The sequence below is a fragment of the Diadema antillarum genome, unplaced genomic scaffold (assembly GCF_040938485.1).
Source record: "Diadema antillarum isolate AM-2024a unplaced genomic scaffold, OU_Dant_1.0 seq00000014_RagTag, whole genome shotgun sequence".
Taxonomy (NCBI): domain Eukaryota; kingdom Metazoa; phylum Echinodermata; class Echinoidea; order Diadematoida; family Diadematidae; genus Diadema; species Diadema antillarum.
The window spans coordinates 1,075,563-1,099,388 of record NW_027271134.1 but is presented as its reverse complement, the minus strand read 5'-3'; the positions used below and the strand labels follow the sequence as shown (position 1 = coordinate 1,099,388).

At 40.5% G+C, this 23,826-nt stretch overlaps 1 protein-coding gene across 2 annotated transcripts in view; it reads right to left on the bottom strand.

Moving 5' to 3' along the window:
• LOC139725075 (casein kinase II subunit beta) overlaps positions 1 to 17,985 on the bottom strand; it is a 38,285-nt gene extending 20,300 nt beyond the window's left edge. For both annotated transcript variants that reach the window (XM_071636164.1, XM_071636165.1), the window contains exons 1-2: positions 17,841 to 17,985; positions 8,329 to 8,432 (exon numbers count right to left, since the gene is read on the bottom strand). In XM_071636164.1, coding sequence (XP_071492265.1) covers positions 8,329 to 8,400 — 72 coding nt within the window. In that variant the 5' untranslated portion in view covers positions 8,401 to 8,432; positions 17,841 to 17,985. The remainder of the gene's footprint in view (positions 1 to 8,328; positions 8,433 to 17,840) is intronic.
• Positions 17,986 to 23,826: the final 5,841 nt, after the last annotated feature.

Sequence of the window (23,826 nt, the reverse complement as noted above, 5' to 3'; positions counted from 1 at the left end):
GTGTTTTAGTGATAGCCATGGCAAAACTCATGGGCATACATACTCAAATCGAATTCAAACAAACAACCTCCTGATTGCTACGAAGGTGTCAAATGTATCCACTAGACTACCGAGGTTCCGTGCAATGGGTAATGCATATTTACTCAAATAAATGTTTCTTGCATCAAGCTGTTTTTCATTGCAATTGATTGGCAAATTGCCCTTTATTATGTGTAAATAAACACTAATCATTCCATGTTTTAGTAGTACTGTAAAACAAGGAATTTTCGCATGCATTTTATTTTCGCGAATTTCGTGAGGGCCAAGATTCTCCAAATTAAAATGCACGCGAAAGTCCTTGTCTACACTATATGCATTGAATGCCAGTGGCAGTTCGTGAAAATTTCATGGTGCAAAAAAGGCCGTCGGCTCCAATTCGCAAAAAATTCATGCCGTGAATATATCTTGTTTTACAGTATCCATGATAATGGGCATACATAGCTGGGTTTGACATGGGCCTATATGTAAAAATGTAAAATATAATTAAATAATATGATAATGGTAGTAAATATTTTTGGAATGTTGTTTCCTTGACAATCTGCATGGGTACATATCTGAACAGCTGCAACTGATTTTACTTCAGTAATTAGAACAAATACCCATAAATAGGGTTTTCCACACACTAAATGAATATGGGACAAACTGTCTCAAACAAGTATGTAACTATTCCATATGTGTTGTTTGAAGGTTTGCATGGTGAAGTAAATGAGGAAGAAAGATTTGCGGTGACACCATGTGTATGTAGTCCTTAATCGGATCGCCGTTTGGCAGAAGAGCCTAGAAAGAGGAGAAACGAAGAGGGAAGCGACATATGGGGGTTGTGAGGAGGGCAGAAAGTGAAGAGTGGGAGACAGTAATGGGCTAGAGGTTGAAGTTGCACTAGTGGAGACGGTAGAGAAAGGAACACAGAGAGTGGTAAGGAAGAATAGTGTGAGAATCAAGTAGGATGTTCGGACATCGTTAGAAGGGGAAAGATGAAATAGAAGGGAAGAGGAAGAGGAAGGAGTTGAATGTTGGAGAATCATGGAGATAGGAGAGAGCAGTAAAGATTCATCAAACCAAGAGAAGAAAAACGAAGTCGGCGAACAGTGTGACTATGGAATGCGGAATCAATGGAGAAAGGACGAATAATCCCTCGAAGGAAGGGTAAGTAGAGGAGAGATGAGAATATGTTGATAGAAGGGAGATAGAGAGAGAGAGAGAGAGAGAGAGAGGCGGGGGGGGGGGGGGGGGGGGGGACAGGTTATTTCTCTTGTCTTCTCTCCTCAGGTCTACACTTTAACCTCATTTTGATTTCTTATTTTTGCTTTTCTCCCACAGGAACCTTTTCAGGACTTAACTGTCATCAATTTTCCTTTCCATTTTTTTTTTCTCCCTCTCAGCAGCATTTCATTCTAGGATCCATACTAGCTCCCTCTGATTTACGTATTGAATTTCAATTTGTTCTTTTCTACTTCTTTTCTTTGTCCCCCCCCCCCCCCGCCTCTCTCTCTCTCTCTCTCTCTCTATCTCCCTTCTATCAACATATTCTCATCTCTCCTCTACTTACCCTTCCTTCGAGGGATTATTCGTCCTTTCTCCATTGATTCCGCATTCCATAGTCACACTGTTCGCCGACTTCGTTTTTCTTCTCTTGGTTTGATGAATCTTTACTGCTCTCTCCTATCTCCATGATTCTCCAACATTCAACTCCTTCCTCTTCCTCTTCCCTTCTATTTCATCTTTCCCCTTCTAACGATGTCCGAACATCCCACTTGATTCTCACACTATTCTTCCTTACCACTCTCTGTGTTCCTTTCTCTACCGTCTCCACTAGTGCAACTTCAACCTCTAGCCCATTACTGTCTCCCACTCTTCACTTTCTGCCCTCCTCACAACCCCCATATGTCGCTTCCCTCTTCGTTTCTCCTCTTTCTAGGCTCTTCTGCCAAACAGCGATCCGATTAAGGACTACATACACATGGTGTCACCGCAAATCTTTCTTCCTTATTCCATATGTAACATGTCTTATCTATCTTTGATCATTTAATTAAAATTAATGTCAAAATTTGCAAGAAATGGATTTTTAGTTACAGGCAGATTCTGACAGAACAGACTCCAAGCTTTAGAGTGATGTATAACTCAATACAAACAGACCTTCCTAACCTATCTAAATAATTAATGGAAAGAATGTACACATCATGGAAAAGTGCTAACTGAGATAGGAGGCTTTGACATGTTGAGGTTGGGCTGATTTTGCCACAACACGTATTTCCAATAAACACTTGCCTGAGTATACCTGGGACTCATCCTCAATGGGTTAAGTGCTTTCATAATCTAAAGGCCGTGTCACACCTTTCCAGGCAAGCCTTGCGTGCGACTTGCAAAGAACAATTTTGACTACCCGGAGGTCCCCGTAGATGATCCGCACATGACAGTACCTAGCATGTATCTCAACCGTAGTCGCCTGGAGGTGCGCACGCATATTTTTTTACCCGCAACCGTGTTTAGGCCCTGTCACACCTTTCCGGGCAAGCTACTCGGGCTTGTTACGTGTAGGGATTTTCTAGCATACCGGACATTCCTGAGGGCGGAAAAAGGATTTGAGCGAGTCAGCGCATGTGTCTTACTTGCTGGACGCGTTCTACTTAAATTATACTTGCGAGTATACTGTGTGACCTTTGTACCAGTCGCTTGGGGGCTGACAACTCAGTGAAGGAATTCCTCTAATGGAATGGCTGAAATCCCACAGAATTTCATTATCTTGGCTGCATACGGGACTGCTAAGTACCTGCGTGGGAGTTGCCTGGGAAGTGCTGCCACTAAGGGCCTCCTACTGGCGTTCTGCGTGGACCTCTACGGGCATTCCCACGACTCACCCAGAAAAAGTTTTGGTCATGCTCAAAACTTGGCTGCGGTTAAATCGGACTTGCATGAGCACCTCCGGGCAACTACGCGCTAGATACTGTCAGGTGCGGACCAACTGCGGAGAGCTCCGGAAAGTAAATTTGTTTCCCCGCAAGTTAAGCCGCAAAACTTCCCCCGTACGGTATGACAAGGCATGAATGAAAATTGCAAACATTCTTGTTCGCCCGCTGAAAATCTTCTACGAGCTGGAAACTACCTCCTCGCCACAAGCCCGTGTAGCTTGCCCGGAACGGTGTGACACAGCCTTTAAGGCGGACGTCCACCTGGGCGCGGACAAGCCCCGGAAGGGTTGCGGAAGCAAATTTTGTTATTTCGGCATCCTGTCCGCGACATACGCGGAATAACTTTGTGAATCGGCTTGTCCTGGGACATTCATAGGACTGTCCGCGGACTGTCCGCGGACTGTCCGCGGACTGACTGCGGACATTCGTAGGAATCACTCCAGAAGAGCGCGAAATACCTCGGAATATGCTAATCGTAGCCGGGCAGCGCGGAAACATCTAGGATTACACCAGGAATGAACGCGGACAATCAGGATGCCTTCCGGACAACACAAGTTAGGCATGCGGACAAACTGCGGACAATACCAGGACAAGAGACCCGCGGGTCTAGCGCTCACCTGAGTATCGCAAGTTCACCTTTCACGCAGTCACTAATCTAAAAAATGTCGCTACAGCGACTGGTTATACCCCCGCCAAACAACATTTCATAAGCTTTGGTCAAAACAACATTTGATAAACTTTGGTCAAAAAACTGAGGAAGTAGTTAAATCCGCAAGATCTTTCCTTGATCTTCTGCCATTAATATGCCGTTACCATGGCAACGTACTTTCGGGTACTGTCGAAAAATGCATCTTGCACATCTACAACCAAAGGCACACATCTGTACCAAGTTTCATGGAAATTGGGCAAAAACTGAGGAAGTAGTTCGCGACGCAAGATTTGTACCCATTTTTGCCCATAATATGCCGTTACCATGGCAACGTACTTTTGGGTACTGTCAAAAAATACGTCTTGCACATCTACAACCCAAGGCACACATCTGTGCCAAGTTTTATGGGAATCGGTTGAAAACTGAGGAAGTAGTTCGCGACGCAAGATTTGCAACGGACTGACCGCCCGACCGCCCGACCGACCGACCGCCCGACCGACCGCCCGACCGACCGCCCGACCGACCGTCCGCTGATTCCCATATACCCCCTTCAAACTTCGTTTGGCGGGGGTATAATTATTCACAGCTCTACCAAAATTTGACCAGGCATTCTCAAGTAGAAGATGAAACTGTACAATAAGGGCCCAAATTTTTTTTTTTTTTTGGGGGGGGGGATTGGGGCCCCCTGGGGCCCTCTGGGTGGGGCATGGTGCCCATTTTTATAAATTGAGATCCTGACCCCCTAGGGATGCTACCTGCCAAGTTTGATGAAAATACATCATGAGGTTTTCAGGAAGAAGATGAAAATGTACAATTCAGGTCCCCATTTGGACCTTCCCAACCAACCTCCCCCCCCCCCCCCCCCTGCCCCCAAGAGGGGCACCCCTTGATCTCCCTCCTATGAACAAACTTGAAAATACAGTCATTAATGTACTCACTCATAGTATTATCTTAGCTCTATAACTTCTGATTCTAGAGAAGATTTTTAAAGATTCCTTCATTTTGGGGGTTTGGGGCCCCCCTGGGGGCCCCCTGGGTGGGGAATGGTGCCCATTTTAAGAAATTGAAATCCTAACTCCCTAGGGATGCTACCTGCCAAGTTTGGTGAAAATGGGTCATGGGGTTCTCAAGAAGAAGATAAAAATGTACAATTTAGGCCCCATTAGGACCCCTCCTCACCCCCCTCCCCTGGGTCCCAAGGGGGGCACACCTGATTCTGCCATGAACAAACTTGAAACTACAGTCATCAATGTACAAACTCATAGTATTAACTTAGCTCTATCACTTCTGGTTCTGGAGAAGAAGATTTTTACAGATTCCTTAAGTTTGGGGCGTTTGGGCCCCCTGGGGGCCCCCTGGGTGGGGCATGGTGCCCATTTTAACAAATTGAGTTCCTAACCCCCTAGGGATGCTACCTGCCAAGTTTGGTGAAAATGGGTAATGGGGTTCTCAAGAAGAAGATGAAAATGTACAATTTAGGCCCCATTAGAACCCCTCCCCACCCCCCTCCCCTGGGTCCCAAGGGGGGCACCCCTAATTTTGCCATGAACAAACTTGAAACTACAGTCATCAATGTACTAACTCATAGTATTAACTTAGCTCTATCACTTCTGGTTCTAGAGAAGAAGATTTTTACAGATTCCTTAATTTTGGGGGGTTTGGGCCCCCCTGGGGACCCCCTGGGTGGGGCATGGTGCCCATTTTAACAAATTGAGTTCCTAACCCCCTAGGGATGCTACCTGCCAAGTTTGATGAAAATCGGTCTTGGGGTTTTCAAGAAGAAGATGAAAATGTAAAAAGTTTACGCACGACGCACGACGGACGACGGACGACGGACGACGGACGACGGACGACGGACGACGCACGACGCACGACGGACGCCGGACGAAGGGCGATCGCAATAGCTCACTTGAGCCTTTGGCTCAGGTGAGCTAAAAATGGAAAGGTATAAATTTGGCGCTGACTTTGACTTTTCCTCATTTGACTGCTAGCCGTCATTGATGCTCCTTGTTGTGCTTCCGCAGTAGCTGCTGATATTATATTGAGATGATTGGTCAATATTATTTGATAAATGTGACCACCAAAAGTCGAAGAAGAGGATTGTCTGCATGTCGGCTGACGACTCATTCTTTTTTCTTTTTAATTTGCCTCATCTGGGAGAACAATTTTTTTCTCTGCCTACAGTCACATGGATGATATTCGCAAACTTTTTGAACCATATATATATATATATATATATATATATACAGTATATATATATATAATATACATATAAATGTAAATGTATATATATATATATATATGGATCATGTTGATAAGGCAGTCCACGTGTTGGCAAGATAAAAAGATAAGTAACAAAACTGCAACAAAGTTCATGCTGTAATCACCAACGGTTGATTTTCTTCACAAGAAATAAACCGTTGGTGAATATAGCATGAACTTTGTTGCAGTTTTGTTACTTATATATATATATATATATATATTCTTTATTCCCCTTTTTTAGACCTGTGCTTTATCCATCGTGAAGTATATACATGTTTTGTCTGATACTTCTGTGGAACATGCCAAAATGATCCTAATCATTAAATTTGCTTTTCTTTCTCTCATTTTTACCCTTGTGCATCTCTAACCCTCTCTTATTTTGATCACTTTTGAACATTTTCAAGTCCGAGATTTTTTTTTCATGCTTAGAGCTTACTAGCCTATTGTCAATGAAGTGTAAAAATGGGGAAATATCTTTAACCTATACTTTGATTTCCTTTTTTCATGGGGGGATGGTTCAGCTGGGCTGTCAAATTGGACAATCGAGTTTATTTGCAACTAAAACAAAGAGAGAAGAAAAAAATATTAGGTAATAACAACTACGAAAATCATTCAGGTAAAGAATACTTCTGAAATGATTTGTGATGCTTAATGTGTACTTAAATATATACACTCAGCAAAAAAAAAAAAGAAAAAAAAGAAAGACAGAAATTTAACGCTTTTTCGAGTTCATGATTTATTGCTTTTTCTCTCATTTCACTTGAATTTTGAAGTGACAGAAAATTCTTCATTGTCCTCCATCATCTTTAGCTTTCATTGTTATTTGGGGCTTCAAAGATATTACATTGTAATGAGACCACAGGTATATCTTTGCAATTGAATTCATGCTTTTTAGTGTGATGAATTTGTCTTTTGTTCTAATATGTTGTATCATTAGAAAGCATTTACGTATGAACAACAACTTGTTCATGTTTATATAATACATTAACATTTAGCCAACAATTCTATGTTGTTTTTTTTTCTGAGTGTACTTCCACCTACTTTTGTGATTTTTCAGTTGGGCTGTCACATGGGACAACCTAGTTTGTTTGCAAATAAAATACGAAAACAATATAAAGGAAAATGTACCATAGTAAGTAATAGGAACCAGGAAAGTCACTCAGATGAAAAATAATTTCTGTTTAGATCAAATCAATACAAACTTACTAGGAAGTTAGGGGCTGATTTCACTTCTTCCTGGTTACTTTTGGCACAGTCTATACTACCTTCTTCTTCGCCTTCTGGGACCGGAAATTCCTTAGATTTACCTGTTCTTCATCACTAGACGAAAGGTGTGACTGTGATGGGGATATTTGCATGGGGGCCTCGCCTCCCTTCTTGCTCATTTTGCGTTTCATTGGCATGACGCTCGCGGAAAGTGTCGACATTTTCGTGTCTGCATCACAACATTTCCGCATCGGTTCCGGACACTTGCATATATAGATCCGCATCGGCTCCGCGCTGTCCTAAACCATTCCTGGTGTCTTCCGCTTTCATTCGCGAAGCTTCCCCACACCGCGGGATTCTTTCCAGAGCGTGTGCGGAAGGAGCGGAAGGGTTCCGGACAAGCGGGACATCGTCAGGACATCGTCAGGACAAGTCGCCGAAGGTGTCATGAAGTTCATTTCCGCGTCCAAATTTTGGTCTCGATCAAAATTTGGGCACGGAAATTTTTCTCTCTCCCGAAGGTGCGGAAACGCCCGGACATGTTTAGGACAGTGAGCGGACACGTTCAGGAACGTGCGGACAGGTTCCCGAAGGAGTGCGGAATACCAAATTTGCATTCCGGGACTTGTCCGCGTCTTGTCCGCGCCCTAGTGGACGCCTGGTCTTACCAAGCTGCGCTCTGTGCAACAGATGGAACTAAAAACATGATGTAAACCTCTAGGGCAACCACAATGAAGGGATTACAGATTAAGCTGAAATTTTACACACTGTATTCACGACCGCTATTAACTTTCAAAGCAGTAGCATTATCTCCTCAAAAGTTATCAGAGTTGAAAGTGAAGTGGGCGTAAAGTAAAAGGGTTTCTAAGAAAAAACACAGAGCCTCTAAAACATACCTTATCACACTTCTACAAGAAAAGGTGTTCTACAAAACTGCAAAAAAACACAACTTTCCATTCAATTTATCATCCAAAACTTACAGTTACGCATTATGTAAAAGAAGGATTGCTCTTTCACAAAATACCAAAAACCATTTCATTTTCACCCATTTTGAGTCCTTACATAAAATCTTGTCACACAACTTTTTGTTGGTTTTGTGATGCACAGTCACATATTTGCATATAGTTAACAGATGTACATCCCTACAGTGCCTATTTCTTAAAACAATCTTCAAATAGCAAATAAAAAATAAATATGAATCAAACACGTGGTAAGACTGGTATTCAAAACCTACTTTATCGTGAAGAATCATACACATATTACCTCACAAAAGAATTCATTGCCTCTGAGTCCACAGAACCATGATATCCACGAGACCTCTTCTGAGCTGCTCATGGTGAAGTGGTTCAAACCATCAAAATCAACACCTGAAAATGGTAACAAGATTAGGTAAAAATCTGAGTCACTCAGCTGAATCACTTTTACAGTTTTGTCAATACAAACACAAGCATTGAATTTCTACCCTCTTAATTTTTTTTAGCTCAATGACAATATCAGACACAAGGTATCTCCATCTAATAAAAACAAGTTTAAAGGCAGTGAACACAAGTGTACATTTACATGAGTGCCCATCTGGATAAAACAGAGAATAGTCTTGGTTAACATTATACATTGATCTACTGTTTGATTTTTTTTTTTTTTTGGGGGGGGGGGGAAATCTAGATTCATGACATTTGTTAAGATCTACAGAGTCTTTAACTCACACAGATTAGTTCTACACATTTGCTGCTATTCCGATGCTATTTACATGCAGTTTATGACCTGGTGGGCTATGAAGCTGAAGGAATGCATATATCAAATGCACATTCCTTTGCCTGCCTGACACTGGGACTTTCATGGAAACTTCCAAAAGTATGGGTGTCAAGTTTCCACTACCAACTGAGGTTTAAGTTTGTTTTCTCATTCTTCGTCATCGCTTGAACATTCAAAAATAGTTGCTAGGTTGCCTTAGGTTTACATGCAAAGGAAAATGGGATTGACATGATCACCTCGATAAAAGTTTTTCCTCATTACAACTGAACATGTTATGATGGGGTTTCACTAGGTATTTTATAAGCCTGTGTAGAGTGTGTGTGTTTGTGTGCGACAGACAGCGTATCACTATTAGGAGGGATAAATATTTAACAAACATATGCTTGTCACAACAGTGACAAGACTGCAAAATGGCAGAATGACTTCTGTTAAAGCTACATATAAAACAGAATATTAAAACGCACATCAACTACATCTAGTCTAGATCTATAGCCTACAACGGTTTGTTAGGGTCTACATGTAGAATTAGTCTAGCTTCACAGAATGCAAAACCACTGCGTGCACGCATAGTTTCATGAGTGAAAGTTCGTTCTTTATGCATATCAAATGCTATAAATTGAGGGGTGTCGGTTTCAATGACAATGTACAGCAGTGCAGCAGTGTCGATGTATTACTAATACTATAGGACACCTAACCCCGGGACGCTCCGTGTACACAGTTATACTGTGGGAGCGTCCTGAGTCAATAGAGTGCTATATCGGTAAGCTTGAAAAACATACACAGTCTGTCACAGATTTTCGCGCCTCCGTAAGTTTCGAATTTCACTAGAAAAAAACTTACTTTTATAATTACCAGTATACATAAGATTCTTATCTAATTCCTACCATCCGTTCACCTTGTTCTTGTTCACACTGGTCCAATGATCTTGAAAAAACGTTTTTTTTACAGGTCCATCTCCTAGCTCCCCATCCCATTCACCATTTTTGAAATCTGTATGCAGTACACTGCGCACGTAAATATTCATGTGCTGGCGGAGTCGCAATGCTTTTAGCCTTCTGACAAGGCCTGCGCGCGCGCACCCACCCAGAAAGCAACGCAATATACAGCGAGAGGGTTTGCCACAACAGTATGATACGGCCTTGCCATAAAGCTACAGCTGTACAGATGAATTGACGGCCAGCGCATGTGCACAAATTTCAAATCCATTGACTGTATAAGATGTTGTTCTCCCGAGTTCCTCTCAACCGAGTCGTATTTAACTCATCAATTTGAGCAGAAATGGAATATTGGCAGAACCAAAAGTTGAACGCAGTCAGTCTTCAACATTATAACTTCACCTGTAAGTCTTCATATTACAGAATTTTTGCGATTTCATATTGATATTTAGGCGCCAGTGGCCTATACTTCGCCTGTCATGATCATGTCTGCTACAATGCGCAGCCCCAACACTGCGTGTTGGGGCTGGTCGCAGTTATAGGACACCTAATGTTACAGAACAATCTAACGACTACTGGATTCGGGTTACACGGATATGGCTGTGCTGAAGTTAAATAGAAGCCCAAGCGTTAGGCCTAAAATAATATAGCATCCTAACAAGATTCGTATTTAGATACCCAGGATTGCTGAAAAATCTGTCTGTTCGGAGTTTATCATTAAGAACATTTAATTACCGGTATTGACTTTGAGTCACCTCCGCACGAGACAGGCAGTGACACTTCACTGAACTGACAGGAACAGGAGAGAGTGATTCCGTGAAGCTAGCTAACACGTATTATATTCCACATACTAAGAATGTTGCAATAGGATTGGTCCAGAGCTGATCACGTGATGAAGCGTAGTTTTGCCCATCACATCACCTGAGAAGAAAAGTTCGTTACACTCTATGTTGATAGTCCCTTTTGTTTCGCTGATCTCCAAACAGTCCACACAGTCGTAACGCAAGATGAGTACGCGCGAAATAAAAGTGCGTTGCACTGTGGGCTATCATGTGACCTAGGTCACTTGATAGTACACAGTGCAACGCACTTTCACTTCGGTGCCGCACGGTGCGCGCAGCAAATTCATTGTTTTGTCATCTACGCGCACACGTAGCCTAAGCCCTAAGGATATCGAAAGACAGCTAGAACGGTTTCAGATGTGGAATAAAATGGGAATTTCTAGGACCCTACGCGTAGATGTGGAATATAAAGAAAATAATCAACTTTTAGTTTCAGGCAATGAGACAAACTATCACTTCCTCGGCGATCTGAATGTGTACGCTATCTTTCCTCAGCTGTGCTTCGGAAAGATAGCTACATCCAGATCGCCTCGGAAGTGATAGTTTGTCCCATCACCTTCACCAACGTTGATTATTTGCTTACTAAAGGGCTTTTTACACTTGTGTTTCTTAACCCCAGACTTTCTCTGACCCAGGACTATCGTTAGTCCCGTACCAATTTTTTCAGCTTTTTACACTCGCCAATTAGTCCCGTACTATCTCTTGTCCGGGGCTAAGGAGAAAACTGACCTTTTTACACTCGTATTTCTTAGCCCCGGACTTTCCAAACCACATGAATATTCATAATTACGCTGTGTACTGTACACGTACACGCACGCACCGGCAGCACTTGATTACCTCGTTTCTGATTGGTCAGTGAGGGTCGGACTTCGTCTCCGTCGCTTAGCCCAGGATTATTTTTTCGTTCTGTTTACACTCACTTGCTTGGCACCGCAATTGCAGTGCTAACCCTAACTACACGCAGCGCTGGCGACAGCGCTGCACCTCTATTCCTTCGCGGACGTTGTTATCGTTCACTGTTTCCTTCATGAATATCTTTATTAATCGTGGAAAACTAAAATATAAGGAATTATCGTAATCTATGACCATCATTCAATAACCGGTATGCGATTTTTTGTTTAATTACGTCTAAAACTTACCGAAATCTATGGCTGAAATCAGGTCTGTAAACGTCCTTACTGCTTCACTCCTCATCTGCGTGTTATATGAATGGCATTCACTCTCGTATACTACAACGTAGGTAGTCGGGGCGGAAGTGATGAGATAGTCGGATGACCCCGACTAAAAAAGTTCAAATCATTGCCGGTGCAGCACGCGCGGATCTACTACAAGCTTTACGTAACACATGAAACGCACGGGCGCACGGGCGTACGTAAAAAGCAACCACTTCTGAATGCGCATGCGTGGTAGTTTGTTCCTTTTGTGAAGCTCTCGAAGGAAAAGATGCCACCGCACGATCTACTCCGAAAAATTCAACAATAAGGTCTGGATACCAACAAAACGCCGAATTCAACTCAACCATCAGGAAAATACGCTGTAGGTAAGTGTTGCAAATTATATTACTCTTAAAATCATACAAAATAAAAGGTATTTTATGTGATTTTGCCGTCAATAGTGACGGTCGTTTACAACGTTGAAACACTAACACATGTCAGACCCTGTGCGCAGCACAGTGTCTGGTCAGGCTATGCTAACCCCTGCTATTTTGCAGGGCCAGATAGTACCGTACTATCGGTGGGGCTAGCCCACTTTGGCAAAAACGAGTGTAAACAGAAAGTGGGCTAAGGATAGTCCCGTACCAACGGTGGGGCTAAGGCCCCCCCCCCCCCCCCTTAGCCCCACCGTTGGTCCGGGGCTAAGCAAAAATTTACAAGTGTAAAAAGCCCTTAACAGTACACTAAGTAGGGCTAACAGTTTGACGGACTAGTCTAAATTGCCGTCTAAATGGCCTGGTCTCCGCAGAATACAGTAACACATGATGACATGGATGTTCAGACTATTGACTATCTTTCGGTCTATCTACGACTCGTGCGAGTACGACCCTACGTACGTGTAACGTTGGGGTCGGGCTAACTCGGCCCACGGGACATCTCGTCCCACCCGTCGAGGGTGGGCCGAGTTGTCCCACTCGTTGGTATCGATAGTGATCGTGAGCGCTCGTCTGTCTTTGAGTTTATTTCGTCTTTATGACGTCTTTTCTAACCGTAATTTTCATGGAATTGTGCTCAGTGGTTTCTGTAAAGAATATTTGCCAACTTTTGGGGGATACAACGACGTAAAAATGAAATTTCAGACGTTTTTATCGCGGTTCGCGATCCCCATAGGTTCACGTTCATTTCGCGCGGTGGGCTAACTCGGCCCAGCTAAGTTTTAGCTGTTGTTTTGTCAGTAAATCTCTGTAGAAATATCAATTTTATCATGTATGAAGGTGTATTCAGGGTTCCTTCAACTAATTTCATCTTCGAGGGAATTCAATTTTGCACATGTTTGGTTAAATGTTGGATATTTGTTCGCATGATTTCATCTTTGCCGTATCCGGACCGCACATCGCCACCAGCAGCTCGCTCAGCAGTGGCAGAGCTGAGCAGCGCCACCCATCCCCACTCTCGGCGAGGCACGGGGCGGCGCGGGGCACAGAGGGAGCAGCCAGCCACTCCGTACCCGTATCCCCAGTAGAGAAGAAATCAAATTATGTAGCAGATCATTCGATGTGAACTACATGAAGGTCAATATATGCATTTGATTTTAACTGTTAAATGTTTTGTTGTTGCTGTTGTTGTTGCTGATTTTATGTATAGATCTGCGTTCTACTCAAAAGTTATTTCTGTCCAATAAATGTTACCTTTTTTCTTAATAAAAACAAACAAGCAAAAGTCAAGGGGTAAGTCTGTTTATGGGCATTACCGTGGAAATTAATAAATTGTTTGATATCCAGTGGTCAGTTATTTGACCTGTAGATATGGACGGTTTGGTTGAATGGTTGATATCATGAAACCGGTAATGAAATGTAGTGCTAGCTAGATTGGCCTTGTTTATGATTGTAGGGCCTACCTTTTGTGTGTACTTTCAAAAATAAAAAGGAATTGTTTTTGTTTTGATGACATTGCCATTTTTGCCATGGGAATCCTTACCCTAATTCAAGAGAAAAATCCTCTGCCACCTGTACCTGCACAATAATGGCCAACCGTCAAGTTCTTTTTCTTTTTTTTAACGCAAAAAACAATAAAACAAAACAAAACAAAAAATCCACTGTGTATTATGTTCACCATGGGCCTATAGTTATTGGAATGAACTTCCCAATATGCTGCACCGCACCACCTTCTTTCAAACATACTCTTACAGTCTTAGGCTGCGTTCACATAGGAGTATACTTTTCGGGTATACGGTGCTCGTTTTCGAGGGCACACAAATATAGCTTGAATCGAACGACAGGATTTCCTAACACCGGTTCACATAAGAGGGCACTATTCGAAAATGCCGAATAGCATAGAATAGTATAGTGGGAATCGTGCTTGTTCGATTTTCGAACAGCGTATACCATTTCTCGTTTATGAAATGATGACGATTTTGGTCTCAATTTGCCCTTTAGCAAAAATAAGCATGTAGACTGACATTCTGATGCAGTTTAGAAATTTTTAATAAGATTGCTGGGATGGTTGTGTACGAGGAAGAAATCCGGATGGTGCAGGTGATGGTGTACTGGGTCGACTTGACGGCGCATAGCGAATAGCGAATAGCAAATACCGTATACCGAATACTTCTATGTGAACGCAAGGCTGCGTTCTCATAGAAGTATTTGGTATTCGCTATTCGCTATTCGCTATTCGGGCACAGAGTACACCATCACCCGCACCGTCAACTCACCATCCCATGCAGTGAGGATTTCTTCCTCCTACATCCCAGCAAATCTTATTAACAATTTCTAAACTGCATCAGAATGTCAGTCTACATGCTTATTTTTGCTAAAGGGCAAATCCAGACCAAAAGTGTCATTATTTCATAAACGAGAGACGGTATACGCTGCAAGAAAATCGAACAAGCTCGATTCCCACTTTGCTATACTTTTCGCAGCTATTCGGTACTTTCGAATAGTGCCCTCCTATGTGAACCGGTGTGAGGAAATCCTATCGTTCGATTCAAGCTATTCGCGTGCCCTCGAAAAACGAGCCCGAATACCCGAATAGTATACTTCTATGTGAACGCAGCCTTAAAGCAACATCTTATTAGCAGCTACGGCACGCAAGTGCATATCGGGTACCTGGTAGTAAACTTGTTGCTTTTTTTCCTTGTCTATTCTTCTATACTCCGGAGGGATCCTAACCAGGAATGCAGGTATTGATCAGCCTTCCTGTTAACATTCCACAAGTCCTTCATTATTGTACCTGATTTCAGAATTCTTGTACGTGGCAGCTTGCCGGTTACCATGGTCACACAGTCTGGTTCTAAGTAGGAGCCCTGCTGGAATGTGACTCCTGATGAGCTTATTCTCCATGTATAAGTTGCAGCTGAACAAACTTGCTGGTATGTATAGGCCCCATCATATTTCTAGTACCATAGCCCAATTCTAAACTCACCTTTGACTTCATGCTGAGACAGACTGCTGTACATTTTTATTTTGTCTGTACTATTTTCATGAGAAATATGAAAATACATGTAAATTGAAATTGAAATTGAGAGTAATAGGAATGGAAGAGACCAACTAAAATGTAAAAACCCAACTCACTATGACTACAAATGAAAATAAACTGGACGAAGGTGTCAACAAGCTGAGGTGAGAACTTATTTCTTCTTTTTCTATGTCACTGTCGAACATCCCAATGTAGTGGCCGACTGGACAAGGGAAGTTAAGTTCGGACTACCGAACTTAATATGGAATGTTAAACAAAAGAGTATAGGTGTGGTGTGAAAGGGATGAACACATGAATGGGAAAGGAATGAGGGCGATAAAAAGAAACGGCATACAGGTCAATGAGAATGTGTGTCAACCTATGAACCTATACAATTACAAACTGAACAAAATATAATGATCTGAGATTGAAAAGAATGAAATAGCCAAGAAGCTCAACAAATTCAAGTTTGCTGTCTTACCGTGGGCCTACATAATAGCAGGCCATCATAATACAATTTTAGGCGCAGGTAAGAAAAAATGTGAAATATTAGCAAATGTTAAGCTTTGTCGAAAGTTATAGGTGTTACAAAAAAAAAATCCCACTTTTGATCTTTAATGCAATGTAGTTCCAAAACTAGCACTACATTACAATCTCAGAGCTTACCTGGTCATATTTTCCCCTACCAGGCCCTACTACTACTTGCAGTATCCATCCTGCACAAGTCTGCATGCAATTCAATACCACAGAGTTTACTGCTGGTCTATCCTGCCAGAGAAGTAATACCTGGTACTTGGGCGTAAAAGAAAGAAAGAACATACATGTACTAATGTAAAATTAATTTCAGGGCCAATAGTATTCATTGTTAGTAGCAAGGTGCAGTCTATATGACAATTCAATGATAAAGTGATGTTAGGTTGCTACATAGATGAACTTCGATCACAATGTAATTTACTATTGCTTTATCTGCTGCTTTCGTTACAAGGTTATATATTCCATTCATTTCAGTACCGGTATAACAGTATTTCTTCAAATTCATGAAATTCTTCCGTCGAGATGTTTTTTAATGCAAGTGATTGACAAATTGCCCTACATCGATGTAATAATTATCTCTATAAAATCATCATATTTACATAAACATTTATATCGATGTACGTGTAGGGCAATTTGTCAATCATTAGCAGTAACAACAGTATTTCTGTTAGCAATTATAGTACATTGAATAAATATCACTTTGAAAACCGACTTCACCATAGTACTAGTAAATCATTTCAGACACAAAAAAGTGACATTTTCACATATTAAAACTCGTATTATTTCACAAATTTTACATATTCGCAAATTAAGGAGCAGTGTCCCAACATAGCGAATAGTGTCATCCGAGTCATGTGATAATTGCCAACAATACAGCATGCATCCAAATCGTTATTTTATGTGTGTGTTGTGTGTGTGTGTTTTTTTTTATTCAGTATCAATCATTGCAAATAATAACGCTGATGCTGGGGGATAGACAGAAAAACAGCAAAATGACAACTGCAAACTGCATGAGGTTGGAATACATATTATTGAGTCATCCTGGAAAAAAAATATCAGAAAAAGATAAAAGACCAAAAAAAAAAAAAATCAGAAAAAAAAAAAAGAGTCAAGCAACCCCCTATATGCCCAGCCTTTAGCAGAAACCCTTGCCCTTTCACCTTGGCATTGGCTGGCGGTAGCACACCAGCTCAGCCCAATTCACGCGACGTTGTAGCAAAACACAGTTGAGTTGAAACAAGTTGCTCCCTCTCTAGCTCTCAGCTCAAAGTTCAAGACAATGGATAGGAAAATGCCAACTGACTACTGCATAGAATTTAGTACTCACGCGAGAAAATTGGGAAGTGCAGCAAATGACGCCTTTTCCTCCAATTTCAACCACCGCCCGTATCCGTAGCGACGTTTACGGAGTGGCTGGCTGCTCCCTCTGTGCCGTTCGCGCGGGTGCCCCGCGCCGCCCCGTGCCTCGCCGAGAGTGGGCATGGGCATGGCGCTGCTCAGCTCTGCCACAGTGATGCGTGAGCGAGCTGCTGGTGGCGAGACCGGTGCGGTCCGGATACGGCAAAGATGAAATCATGCGAACAAATATCCAACATTTCACCAAACATGTGCAAAATTAAATTCCCTCGAAGATGAAATTAGTTGAAGGAACCCTGAATACACCTTCATACATGATAAAATTGATATTTTTACGGAGATTTACTGACAAAACAACAGCTAAAACTTAGCTGGGCCGAGTTAGCCCACCGCGCGAAATGAACGTGAACCTATGGGGATCGCGAACCGCGATAAAACGTCTGAAATTTCATTTTTACGTCGTTGTATCCCCCAAAAGTTGGCAAATATTCTTTACAGAAACCACTGAGCACAATTCCATAAAAGTTACGGTTAAAAAAGACGTCACAAAGACAAAATAACCTCAAACACAGACAAGCGCTCACGATCACTATCGATACCAACGGGTGGGACAACTCGGCCCACCCTCGACGGGTGGGACGAGTTGTCCCGTGGGCCGAGTTAGCCCGGATCCGTAACGTTGCGTCTAACGTTAGAAAGAGAGGTTAAACATGTAAATGAGCAACACATTTTTATCAAACCATACTTACCAAGTATTTCACGATATACAGAGCGAGGAGGTCGGCAGATTAGATCTTCTCTAGCACGGACGGTTAGTCGTTCGTGGTTAGGTTTCTCTCTCTCGGATCGGGAACTCCGCTAGTTTTATGCACCAAGCAAGGAGTCACGCACCGCACTGTGTACCACTGCACTACTACATACACTCGAACAGCTTCACTACTGTAGCTAGCTGTGCATGCAAAGCAATTCTGCATTCTTGACGTCCTTTCTGTAAGCTGAGCATGACGGTCTCGCACATGTTTCAACAATGAGGGCAGCAAGCACTGTACGTCGTCCTCCACGGTGTTGTCAGAATGGAGATTGAGCTCCAACTGGCTGTAAACATTCAAACAGTGTGTTGTCAGTTTTCTATTGATGAAGGAATTCGACAGATGTGCATTTTTGTGTCTTTGGAGATCCATGCTCGATGTCGCCGTCTTGCTGAGCAATCGGTTAAAATGTTTATTTTGAACGTTATCATATAAAATGTTGGCTATATTTTGCTTGTTTATTAATTAAATCTCACTTAATGATAAAGCATATTGAAAATAGTTAATCCGGTCCAGAGATTAATTTTGTGCAAAAGTATAAATCAGTGCTGGATCTTGATATCTATTCATTACTCACCGACGCAGAACTTTCATATTTTGATGATATAAACATATATATATATATATATATATATATATATTTTTTTTTTTTTTAAACGGAATATAAATCTTCAAGTATAGAACGTCTATAAATATAGGCCTTATTCTTTATTGTATATCAGATTGGTGCCCGGGCATGCCCACAGAACTCTGTGGGCATGCCCAGCTGAGCAATTTTCGCTTTATTTCGTCATATATATAAGTTATATATATACATATATATATATATATATATATATATATATATATATATATAAGGTTAATTTCTATTCACGCATCCTCGTGTCGTTAACATTACACATCACCTACCTTTTATAAGTATATAGGGATGGAAAAAGTAATTACCATCTACAAAGACATATCTTCCTTTAAAAGTGGTTGGTGATTATGCAATGAGACACGAGTCAAATGTCTCCCTATCTGCGAGGCAGCAGAGTCCAGTTTGGCACATGCGTCAAATATTTTTGAGTGGCGGTATCGAATATGGTTCAAAGGAATATTAAAATTACAGTTGTGATCCCATTCTCTTGAACCTCTTTGGTCTGACGTTATCGACAATATATCGCTTTTCTTGTTTGTTTATTTTTTTCAAACACTGGTTTGGAATATTCCACCTTTTCATTGATAGGCCTAAGCCTACCCAAAGAACCGAAATTGATTTGTGGTCATTGCGGGATCAGCAAAATCTATAAACAAATACAATTGTTTTTTGTTACAATGTGCAAAAATTTAAGTTTCAACCAACCTTCACATTCTACTGGCTAGCTTTCGTTCACTACAAGCCAGTCAGATAATTATTTCAAGCTTTATGATTTTGTTGTGATAAGTTTCACATTTCATAGGCCTATACATCATGACAAAGTTGAATTTGGTAACTTGATCGAGATAATTTATTATGCAACATTACGTTGTGTCCGATTTAGGTCTTATTGGCAGACGAGCACGAACCACGAATTCACGCACAAAACTAGTACATGCTATGACAAATTGAAATCAAAAGCTTGACATGCTCCTATTTTTATATTCTGTATAGGGCGTACGTGTAGCTTGAAACATAATATTTTCATTATGAAGTGCCTTTGTCTAGTAGGAAAGCCCACTTTGATACATACAATAAAATGATCCAATCACGTCTTCACATGCCCACAAAATGCTGCCATTGGTCATTATAATAGTTTAATAACTGATAGTGATGTCATCACCTCATAGCCTCCCGAGTCTACCTGGCATGCATTCACGTTTTTGTCAAGCCTTAAGATTCCTTCTTGGAAATTAGATTACCGGCCTCTCATGGAATTATTTTGGCGATGACTTTGAAATTAATGTTAATCACACCGGGCTGATATTGAAGATTGGTCTACGGCTCAATGCCTAGAAGAAAAAGGACTTCAAGTATATCTGGGCTCCTGGATTGCCTCGAGAGAAAATGACATCAGGATCAGACGTGGCCTTAGCACGCATGGAATGCCTTGCATAGTAATATGAAGAAAGTGTAAACGGCGACTTTTTATCGCAACAGTTGAATTTGTACTTCTGTATGGAGCAGAGAAAGCATTGGACGGAGTGTGCCCACGCATGCTAAGGATAACTCTTACTGTGTCAGATATAGGCCTAGAGCAAAATAAACCCTTTCCGGTGATATATAGGCCTACCTCACTTGTGACAGGAATATTCTAGAAGTTATGATTAAAAATATCCCATATTTTTTTTAAATCATTTTCTTTGTTTTTTAGCAGCTTTCATTACAAATATCTCAACTTAACAAGAATGGAGTTAGCTCGTTTTGCTCGTGTTTTAAGGAGGATGAGGTTAGCGGGACACTGTGTTCGAATTCCTGAGCTAGCTGATAATTCTGTCACACTCTTATGGGAGCCAAAACAGGGAATTTGCAAAATGAGGAATGAATAGGGCCACTTTCATCTGTGTGCTGACAAACGACACAGGTTTTATAGCATTAATGAACTGAAGACAATCGTGCTAAATAGATAGGTTTGAGGTACACCACTTCGTTTATGGAACCCGAGATGGAATATACCTCTCAAGCGAAAGTCAATACTGCCACTGAATTAATAGTAGTGGATATGTTTTATTTTAAAAAAATCAATATGATATTGTGAGGCAATGTATCATCATCCTTATCTTGCTATTTTGCAAATCTGATTTATCATCTTTTCATGGGAAACACAAAATTTTTTAAGTTTCGAGATCTTCATACTCCGATTTTGATGGAAGTCCTATGATCCTGACATATTTCTTCTAGTTAACTTTTTTTTTTAATATCAGATCGAACACATTATTCTTCTTTTCATATTTAGCGCAGTGAGTGTAAATCCCCGAAACTAACCCCAAACAGAAACAGTTCATAAGAAATGATATAAGGTAGAAAATACTTTAAGGAAACTCCGCACAAAATTGCATGGTGCGTAGATCTTAATATAGGTTTTCCCATCCGTTTTCGCACTTTTGTCATTCAATTACAAAGATTTATTATTCAATTTCGTCCCGAGAAGCACGTGGAACGCAAATCCTAACTTCAATGTCGTCGATTGACATAGCATTTTCTAAGACATAGCATTTAGAATCGTCATTTGTCATTCAAATTCATCCCTCCCGCTGACGGATCGCAAAATGTGAAGATCAAATTCGTTTTTGTTCACACAATTTCATGAATTTTTCATTCAAATTAGTCAGAGGTTGTCGATTCTTTATTTTGATGGTGAACCAACTTTAAGTCGACATATTTTTACTTTCACTCGTAAATTGTATCGTGACACATTATAATCTTACCATTTGCTTAGACAATACACGCGAAAAACATGACTGCCAACCAAAATTGATTGAATGATAAACGACAGTCAAAAGTCATAACCCAGGAACGGTATGTCAGTGTCAGTGTCACATTTTGAACTTTAATTCGTAATGTTCAGGTTTTCGCATCATAATGCATGAAGCAAACTTTAAATTTTGTACTCTGGAAGGCAGCAAACATAATTATGTTATTCATTCTTTGATATTAAACAGGCTATACAATTCTACACTTAAGTTTTGTCTTTAATCATGTTTGCCTAGAAATCGTTGGTCAGTGTTTTCGTTTGCGAGACGGTACGTCTGTTTGTATCAGTGTGTACTCGGATTGCTTGTGTGTGTGTCTGTATCTGTGGTTCTGTGTATGTTTGTGTGTGTGTGTGTGGGGGGGGGGGGGGCACTTGTGTGTATGTTAACTCCTGAATGTAAAATTTGAACGGTTACAGAAAAAAAATACATGAATGAATGGAAATCACACCGGATAGAGATATGAGACGAATATGAATGAAAATTTAACGAAAGTGATTGACAAAAGACGAAATCGACCCTGCTGTTTTGAGTGCTGCGAGTGAGACTGACGAATTTGAACTGTAAATGACGAAAATGTATGCCAAATGACTAAATTGAATGGACTTTGTTTGAAAATGAACGACGAAAGACGAATTTGAAAGTAAGATTGGCCTATTCCCGACATCCTGCGACGAAATTGAAGTAAAAATTTGTGAAATAGAATGAAAAAAGTTTGAAAATGAATGGGATATCCTATATTTCATTTTCCCAATATACTCTATTTCTGAATTCAAATAAATTTTTTTACCATTTTAAGAGTAATAAAAGACACAAAAATATATGATCATATACATAGGGAATGGTGTTTGTTAAGGTTCAGAAACGTACCTTTAGGAAATGTAAAGAAGATCAAATATTTGAGTGTTACAATATGCTCAAATCCGATATATGAACATGGCTGTTTCTACCATATATTGTTTGTAATATCTCTCAGGCAATATAGGTTGTGTATGGCGGATTAAACATTAATAATTCTCTCATTCAAAATAATGAAGAATCTGTATTTTGCTGTGATTTTGCCTAATATTGATTATTGTAGTACATCTTGGGGAAGTTGTGCAAGAATCCATAAGATACAAAAACTAAAAAATTCATGTCCCAGAACGAATTTGATTACATTATCATGTACATCTAATTTTTTTTTTGTTACTCACCCTGTAATGGCAGTCAGTTGAGCAACGTATACGAAGTATCAATTTTCTTGTTTTTAAAATACAAAATAATCGATTACTGACTATTTAGAATCACTGATATGTAAACGAATTGTAAATTTAAGACATGTTACTCTTTAAAATGCTCCCCCTAACATCCCCGCCGAAGGACAGAATATAAAAGAAATTCTTTTGTATATTACGTCGGAGCCAGTTTGTTTAATGCACTCCCTGTAAAATGTTCAAATATGTACATCCCTTTACAAAAAAAAAAAAAAAAATGAAAGGCTGATACATTGATTCCGCTGATTTATAACAGAGCTAATATCCATAATACGCATACTATACACATCGTTATTCCACCCTCAATGTTTACTATAGTTTACAGTATATCAAAAAAATACAATTGGATTTTTGCATTGATAACACCCAATGTGATTAAACCGTCTAAATGCTATTTCAGTGTCTTAAAATATAACATCTTAGCTCTATTTTGCAGAAAACCTTATTCAATTTGGTTAAGCAGTCACAGAGAAATATGGATTGTTGTAAAGCATGTCATGAGTCTGATTCTTCCGAGTTTAGCACTTGGATGCTCCTGGAACACTATAGACAGAACTTGGAGGGAAAAGATTCCTGACATGCTCTACAAAATTCCTCATTTCTCTTTGGATTCCGAAGCAAACTGAATGGGGTTTTCTGTAAGATATGGACAGTGAGTTATAGTTTCATACCCTGAAATTGTATTTGAATTGATTCTCTATTTTTAAAGTTATCGTTGCGGAGGGTACCGTTGTATTTTTTTTTGGACATACGGTACAATAGACTATAATGTATTTTGTATTTTCATGTAGGCCTATACAGAATGATGTCTGTTATTACTGTGGAGGGTGCCTTTGGAAAGCAGTTTTACAAAACTGAACAGGTCAACCCTGCAGCATAAAATGAATAGATAGATAGATGAATAAAGATGAATGAAAAGATAAGTAAGAAAGTAAATAAATAAATGAATAGATAAATAAATGAATAATAAATAGTTACCTCAGACCCTTCCCCTGACTACTCAGTATAACCCTAATCCTCATCCTGACCCTATCATCCCGACCCTAACCCAAACTCTGACCCTAAACCTAACCCCAGCCCTAATCTTTACTCTATATAACCTTATCACTCATCAGTATTTAGGGTACCTCGGGGGATAATTCCCCTGATACGATATATACACATAAATATACATTAACATACAATTGGAGAATTTGAGAGAGAATATAGGAGAGAGTGGGAAACAGGTTGAGTAAAAA